This window comes from Tupaia chinensis, unplaced genomic scaffold (genome assembly GCF_000334495.1).
Source record: "Tupaia chinensis unplaced genomic scaffold, TupChi_1.0 Scaffold000354_1, whole genome shotgun sequence".
NCBI lineage: Eukaryota > Metazoa > Chordata > Mammalia > Scandentia > Tupaiidae > Tupaia > Tupaia belangeri.
Window position 1 is genome coordinate 3,947,139 of NW_006159849.1, and position 8,449 is coordinate 3,955,587.

Consider the following 8,449-nt stretch of genomic DNA (forward strand, 5'->3'; position numbering starts at 1 on the left):
TGCTTCTGTTAATAACATTTAGGAAATCACAGAGAACAGAAAGAGATTCAGAAGACTAGAGATAAGCAAATTTCCCAATTTTGAACCGAGAAAGGAAACTTGAGACTGTTACATTTGATATTGACCCCTGGTCAAAACTTAGGAGACATTATTCAGATGCCACTGGGCTATTTAGAAAAGATAAATAACATCATTAACTATCAGCAGGTGGTCTCTTAGAAAAAGCCATGGTAAGCTAACCTCATTCACTTTTTCAGCAGGGTTTCTAGGTTGATAGATTAGAAGGGTTTCAAACATTGAATATCTTGGATTTAGCCTTTTTTGATAACCTTGAGAAAGGATAAATGTTGGTGACATGATAGCATGGCAATATGAGTTCACTGATGGTTAATCAACTGAACAGATCCCTGGCTTAATATATTCATGTCAACCTGCATTGATTTTCAGGGGCATGTCCTCTGTCCTTTAGAAGCTTCTCAGCAGTACCTCATATGAAATCTTTGCATGACAAAAAATTAAGTAGACAATACACAACTTTTTAACAAATAATAAAAATTCAGAGTTACATCAACAGGCTAGAAGGACACCAGGCATTATGATGGAACTGCATAGGGATAAGAAAACTCAGTAATACAGGTTCGAAAAAATTAATACTGAACCTGAACAACATTGGCTGAACCTGAATAACGTTCATTTGAGAAAAGAGCAGTCTGTGTGTGTGTGTGTGTGTGTGTGTGTGTGTGTGTGTGTGTTCTAGGGTGGGAAATGGGGTTTTGCAACAAGTCACACGTTCACTGGGGGTTCACTCTGGTTCAGGGTTGCTGGACAAAGTAAACACACTCTTGAGTTATGCTAGCAGAATGCTGGTGTCCAGAAATAAGGAGGTTAACCGCCCTGTGAGTAGTCATTACAATACCTTTGGAGCTCTGGGTGCCATGTAAATGGGGAATTAAGAAAGAAGAAATGTGCCCAGGGACGCAGATCAGTATAGCCCAAGTGTAGGCATCACTCAGAGAGCACAGTGAGGCATTTCAATCTGAAAAATATCTGGAGGTGGATATGCTTGTTTATCAACATTTTACTGGACATTTCTGGGACTGAAAAAGCATTTTTTTCTCTGCAAGTCTAAGCAGAACAAACAGCTAAAAGTCAGAGGACTGAATCCACATTAATGTAGGCAATCATCGTGTTCACAGCTGCACTTCAGTGTCAGGACCTGCTTCCTACATCAGTGAGCTAACACCGCAGTGTCTAGTCAGAGGGCTGAATCAACATTAATGTAGGCAATCGTGTTCACAGCTGCACTTCAGTGTCAGGACCTGCTTCCTACATCAGTGAGCTAACACCGCAGTGTCTACATGGAGGATGGATGACCATTTGCCAGAGATGGGGCAGAGGAGTACATCCGGGTTGTGGCTTATTGGACCAGGCAGAGCTAAAAGTCTCTTCCAACTTTAAGAAAGTGTGTAGGAATTTCTTTCTCTCTTGCATAGTAACTATAAGCCATGTCTCTAGATTTGCAATCATTCACTCGACCCTACTCTTATTCCACCTCTCATCCCAAGCACAATTTTAAAGGGCACAGTGCAAATTACGATGAATTCCTTTTCAAATAATTAGTCTTACAAGTTACAAATTATGTGCATTGAAAACTTTTTACAGCTTTTTAAATAAGCAGGAAACAAAGCATGCTTAGCAAGTTAAAACAAAACCTTCCAGTATTATTTAATATACAGCTTTCTATGAAAATGATGGTACCGAAAAGCAGCAAACCCATACTGCCCCTGCTAGCTATTACTGCAGAAGGAGTTTAGCTTTAAGAACCACACAAAATTACTGACTCTTCAGGGTCACATTGTTTGAAGTACCCTGCTTTTAAAAACCAAGGCCTGCCACTGAATGTAACAGTAATAAATAGAAAGGTAAATTATCTTAGTTCTTTATAAAAATATCAAGATACATCTGCCCCAGAATCATACAAGAATTTTTCAACAACCTGTCTCATGAGAGCTAATTAATTCTTCTTATACATCAGTTAAATATAGATGGCAGTTCTTATTTAATACCTTGCTAATCTACACAAGTGTCAGGGCCCTAACATTCCACTGAGGTGACAGCAGAGAGGTTAGTATAGGTGGCGTTTCTTTCACAAACAGGTTGAGTTAGCCCATCAGTAACTGACTTCACCGGTGCACAAACCTCAACACAATGAGATGCACATTTCCCAGTAGCCCTTTCTGAAACACCAAAAATATGACACTGTATCTAATTAAGGCCTTCCTAATTTGAGAGCCTCCTACTTGAGTACCAAGTATGGTAAGAGAAATACAAAATATAAATAGAAAAAGCGCCTTTTCTAGAGGATTACTAATGTGAAATATACATAAAACATGCCATGGTGAGAAATTTCGTACATACTCCCCAGGAGGTTCCTAAATGTGGGAGCCAATAGATGAGGCCTTACGAGGGTACTTATAAAGGAAAAGTAAATACATAAATGAAGTTAGGAAAAGGGGGGGGGGATTACTCAATATGTGCATGCTAAAACATCTGAATATCCTTTACCTAGAGTACAACCACAGGCATACTCAATAATCAGCCCCAGAGGAACTGCTTTTCCTGTTTTTTGGAAATAAAACCATGGAAACCAGTATCAGTAAGGATGCTTTAGAGTGCTCAGAGATCTATTCACCCACCAGACTAGCTAAAATAATCTGAAAAGCTGATTACTAATAAACTGTTCAAAGAACCTGAGTTATATTAGCTCATGGAGGACACATGACGACTCTTGAGGCATTACAGTCCTTATCCCAATTCAGAGCGAGAGAAAGAGAGACTCAGAGAAGTGAGGTAAATTACCCACCTGTCCTGTACCTAGTAAACGCTGGAGTCAAGATTCAAACACAGGCAGTCAGGCCAAGACGAGACCTTGTGCTCTAAAAGCCACTGTGCTGTGCTTAGCTGAAGTTTAAGGGACACAACCTCATACTACGCTGCACTTTTCAATGGTTTCTAGGAAAATGATCAGCACAGAGCCAAGTACCCCAGAAAGTCACCAAGTCCAAAGGTGATGGAGCCAGCATGTGATACAGATGTGGGAAGTGGATCAGGTCGGACCAGCGTGATGATAAATGGCAGCTTACGCTCCACATTGGAGAGATGATAGGGGACGAGGGAGATTGTGGCAACCTGGAGCACGCTGCCCCTACTAAAAGGGATATCACTTCTTCATGCCTCCTAATTGTTACCTAAAGGAAAGGTGGGCTGAGTGCTGGCAGATTTTTAGGGTTTTCAAAAAACAAAATAAAAAGGTGGCAGGGGTGGGGGAAGACTGCAAAAGATTTTACAAGACTTCTCTCTAGTTTTATGTATGTGCTTTCCTTTTCCTATCAAAAGACACCTAAAACCAAATACAATAATCTATTGGCAATATGTGACCACCAGTCAGTATTCCCTTATACATATACATCATTAAAGAAGACAGAACCATCACCCTGGAATAAAAGACCCAATTTTAAACCTCCAAGGACTTTCTTGGCCCTCCTTGGTGCTAAAACAGCTCTAGGTTCACTCAGCAAGTAATGAACAAAATAAAATGCCTGTCAAATAGCAAGGCACATCTGGTCAGAGAAACAGATGTTACACTCTCCTGAGACAAAAATCAGAAAAGTTAGAGGTATATGTGGAGTGCTACTCTCTACTTGGTAGGATTGCTCTCCAGACTAGGGGCTGATAAAATAAGGCAGAACAACCCAGGCTGGCTTCCTGGAAACCAACCCCGTCTACAGCAAACCTACAAGTCAAACTGGGGATAAATAGACACTGGACAGAGTTAATGGGCTCTTCGTTTACAAGCAAGTATTCACATTCACTATGGGCAAAGGGTGGCCTGTTGGTCAAATTTTCCTTCCTGGATTGCCATCATTCTCCTATGAATGAAAGGCTGATCCAAACCCAATGTAATGGGACTGCCCTCTGTGTGCACTTCAGAATCCTTAAAGGGATTTCTTTTCTTTTCTTTCTTTCCAGAGGAAATAATAAAAACAGTAAACATGGAACCTAAGCGACCTGGTAAAGAGAACCAAGGGATTCCAACCGGTTCACAAACATCTCCTCCTATTCCCTCTCTTCATTTCTTAAAACTCCTCACAGTTAAGAGTCCTAACACCATCACCCTGTGGTGGAACAAGTTCCTTACTTTTTATACTACTTAATCTTTACAGAAACTTTTTTCCTCTCTGGTATAATACATGCACCAAAAACAGTGAAAATGACAATCACAACTTAATTATTTGCGTTCAACACTTCCAGGTGTACAGAACATTAGGTAACATCACAAATCCTTGGAAACAAAAAATTGAGGAGTACCATAAAGCAATTTAGAGAACTAAGATGTTTCCTTTGTTTCCTATCACATTTTTTTTTCTTTTGGAGAGGCTTTTGCTATAGGGAGCGTGCACTTGCCAGAAAGACAGAGAGAGACAAGGAGACAGAAAGTGAGAAATCACCCCCAGGGGGATGGCCACGCCACAATCCCTTCTCCTCCATTCTCCTCTCGGGATCCTGGACACACACGCAAACGCGTCCGGCGTGAGTTTACGCCACCAGGTCCGGGACTCAAATCGCGGTTGACAACATGGGAGTCAACAGTGACATAGCCATTACGCTAACGGCTGGTCCCTTCTATCACATTTTCAACTGAAAATGAGATTTGATCTTCAAAAGAAAGTATCATCACATGATTACCAGGTGAAAATCCAATCAACTAACCAAAAGGTAGTCTAACTAGTTTACCTACTGGACAGAGCTGACTGACAGTGTAAAATATCTTTGCTTTGGTTTTCAAGTAATTATTCGTTATTTAAAATGGCCTGGGATGTGAGTATCTGAGACACCTCCAAAATTCATACCCAAATGTCCCAGGAAATGGAGATACATTTGCTAAAATACCAGGCTATGTTGTATCGTTAGGAAGAAGGCAATGGCTCAAAGAAGTGGTTGGAAGTTCAGATATCAGATGGAAAGGAGGAACAGAAGCTTATGTCTGGTTTCCAACATGAAATATTGACTTTAAATATATCATGATTCTTCTAACAATTCAACCCCTCAAAATAACTTCACTCTATCATTTCAATCCTTTTCTCTTAAAACAGAGGTATTTCAGAGGTTCGGAAGAATCCTTCTCCAGTTCATATACTGTACATTTTAGAATCAAAATCGCTCATTCCTAATTCTCTTAAATAATAGAGGGTGAGACGTTGCACAAGGTAGCAAGCGTGGCCATGTTAAACACTGTAAGGCTACTCATACCTTTGGAACAGAAGCCATAAAGCACAGTAGAAAAGAATCTTCCAACTCAAGCGCATGACTTCACAAGTCTGGCTCTTCAGGTGGTATCACCAAGCCCTTGTGAGAGAGGAACCAGGGGAAGAAGTTACACTCACCTATCTTTGTAGTTTATCACAGTATCGATGATGGCGTTCATCTGCTTTGTCAGTTTGGGGGGATTTGGTGACAGTTTCTCTGCTGGAGGGCGACCTCTCCTCTTCTTAGCTTTTTCCACATCTTCTTTCACAGGGTCTTTATCCACATTTCTTCGTCTTTTTCGCTTCTTCAGCCGTACTTCTTCTTCCATTTCTTCCAAATTGCCGTCTTCAATGGCCTGTTAAAACAAGAAACGAAGGGAGAAAAATTCAGGGTGAGAAAATAAAGACATTATATATATTATATGCACATACATATATATGACTTGAGTAATTAGAAGAAAATGAAACAAACTTACAAAACTAAGAAAAAATAAAAGTTACTGTCGTCATTGAAAAAACAATAAAGGAATGCCACCATATTGAATAAATGCATCTTTACCTAAAACCATGAGTACAATATACTGAAGGCCCAAAAGACTCACAGTAAAGACTACCACTAAAGAATCTCTACATTCAGGTGTTTGCAGATAACTGCATCCAAATGAAATTTTAGTGCAATATAAGGAAAAAAAAATCCTCACTGTCTCATTACTCCGGGGGGAGGGGGGGAGATAAACAAAAACAAGGAGTGGATGAAGGAAAAAAAATCTCCCTAAGATTACATCCATACATTCATACAAGCTTCCACCTTTGCTTCTTCGAGGTTTTATATCAATTCATTCATGATCCACAACATAAATCGAAATTCCGTCCAGATTTTGTCCTAATGTAGCAATTAGTAAACAAGGAAACGGGAAAGTACAGAGCCACATTCCTTGGTCAACACACTGAAATCATCCGATACAGAACACACACACACACACACACACACACAAACAACAAACACTTTTTCCAATTACCTGCAAACGCTTGCTTTAAACCACAGCCAGCAGCACTAATGCAGAGAGATAATAAAATAGCTATAAAAACAACCAGGTATAAAAGAAACCTGTTCATAAAGGGCTAAAAGATCCATGTGACAAACCCAGAAGTTTAAACTTTTTTTTTTCCTGGTTAAGTCTCAAAACTTAAGAAGAAAAACAAAGGGAAAAAAAATGCATTTAAAAAAAAAAAAAAAAAAAAAAAAGGCCAGATAAAAGGAAATTTGACCACGGAAAAGAAATTTTCTACAAAGATCTTTAAATTACATTTTGAGATTACTTTCTCACACAAAATAACTGATGTTGTTATTTGTTCTTCCGGCCTCTCAATATTGCCTCCAGTATGCAAATGCTAATCAATCCTTTCTCGTAGCTGAAAGAGCTCTAATCATAAGGCAATTACCTTCATTTCTCCACAGCACCAAACATGGCTAATATTTATGATCATGTGAGTATAACAATCAATATAAAGAGTGATTACAGCTCAGACATAATTTCTTTCACTTATGTACAATGCCTCCTGAAAAAGAAAGGTTTTGTGAAGAAAACCTGGTGCAGAACACAAAACAACCTGGCATGTTAAAAATGCCAGTGGGATTAAAAAAATAGGTTTTCTATGCATCTTCCAATGTGCGAATCCATAGAAGCAACATGCATACAGACAGAATCCTAAGGGACGGTCTGAGCCTAGGCCTTAATAATCAAAAGACAATTTCCATCACGATCCTACAGTGTTCAGATAACCACTATGAAGAAGGAGGCGAGATCTGATGAGTTATGAGGAAAAAGGAGGAAAAAAAAAAAAGAAAGAAAAAAAAAAGCTCCACGTTATTTCATTAATATTCATTTGCCTAAAAGCAGGACACCCACTATACAGCTAAACACACTGCAGCTAAGCGAAGATTAAGAAAAGGAAATTGTCCCGCATATCTTGGAGGCTGAACACGCTAATAATAAATACAGCATGCAAGGCTGTCAACAGTTAATGGTACTGCTCTCCTCAAGCACCCAGTTGCACACAGAAATACGGAGAACACCGGCTTTTGATGTGTTACACACCTACACATGCCTGGGATGTAGTTCTACTGAATCTTCAAGACGGCAACGAAAAAGGATATTTACCTTACCACTATCAGCAGGCCGGCTATCGGAAATCACAGTTAGTGGGGATAAAATTAACAAGCCAGCAAAGCAGCGAGCTGCTAGTCTCTTCATCAGCTGATCAGGAAAAAAAAGAGAGCTGGGGAAAGGCTATGTTTTCATATACAAGTAATTTTATTTTACTGAAAATTTAATACTGAAAGGATTGTGGATACTCAAATCTGCTGTTTCATTCTACCTACTACAAGGCCTGAAGCCTTCCTCCTTCAGCCTGTTTTAATATTGACAACTACTTATCATATTTTTCCCCCCTTATTATTCCAGGCAGCCGAATTAGAGATTTTAGCTCAGGTGGTTTCTGAGTCTTGCTTGCATTTTAACAATTAAGCCAGTAAGAAAACAAATTAATATTCAAATTTATTTTTTAAAAGTAAAGCAAGGTATGCTTTTGGGGGGGTATTTTATACCTCATTTTAAAGCTTTCTTAAAAATCAAGCTGCATGGTTTGGGAGCAGTCTAAACTGATTTTTTTTTTCAATAGAATATCATTTTTTTTTTAAACAATGCATGTAAGAAAAAGCAATGTGCATGTTCTCAGGTTCAAATATTTTAATACGATACGTTATTCTTGTCTTTAAAGAAAACCCCGAACAACTGTGACACTTCACTTTCAGTTTCATGCTGTACAATTTTTCATTGTTTTTCTTTTCAGTGGGATAAATGAAGAGGGGGAAGTTGAGAAAAGGATATTACAACTCTCACTCCCCCCCTTAATTTTGAAACAGGGAACAAAGCATTAGGTTGTGATATTTGGACTTTTAAATCTCTAAATCTGTGAGTAGCTAAGAAGCGGAAAACAAATTAAATTGCAAACAGAACTAGTGAAACGATTTTTATTACAATTGCTAATACGTGCAGATTCTTATTAAATTTAGGTTCTGGAATTACAAGGAAACACACAAAGTACTGACCATTATTCCCCTTAACTTAAGGTTTTATGCA

General features: G+C 38.9%; 1 protein-coding gene across 1 annotated transcript in view; it reads right to left on the reverse strand.

Annotated features, from left to right (window-relative positions):
• Nucleotides 1–8,449, reverse strand: part of SMARCA2 (SWI/SNF related BAF chromatin remodeling complex subunit ATPase 2) — a 218,597-nt gene that overhangs the window by 29,339 nt on the left and 180,809 nt on the right. Inside the window, 1 exon segment of the mRNA XM_006152442.3 lies at nt 5,445–5,662. Coding sequence (XP_006152504.1) covers nt 5,445–5,662 — 218 coding nt within the window.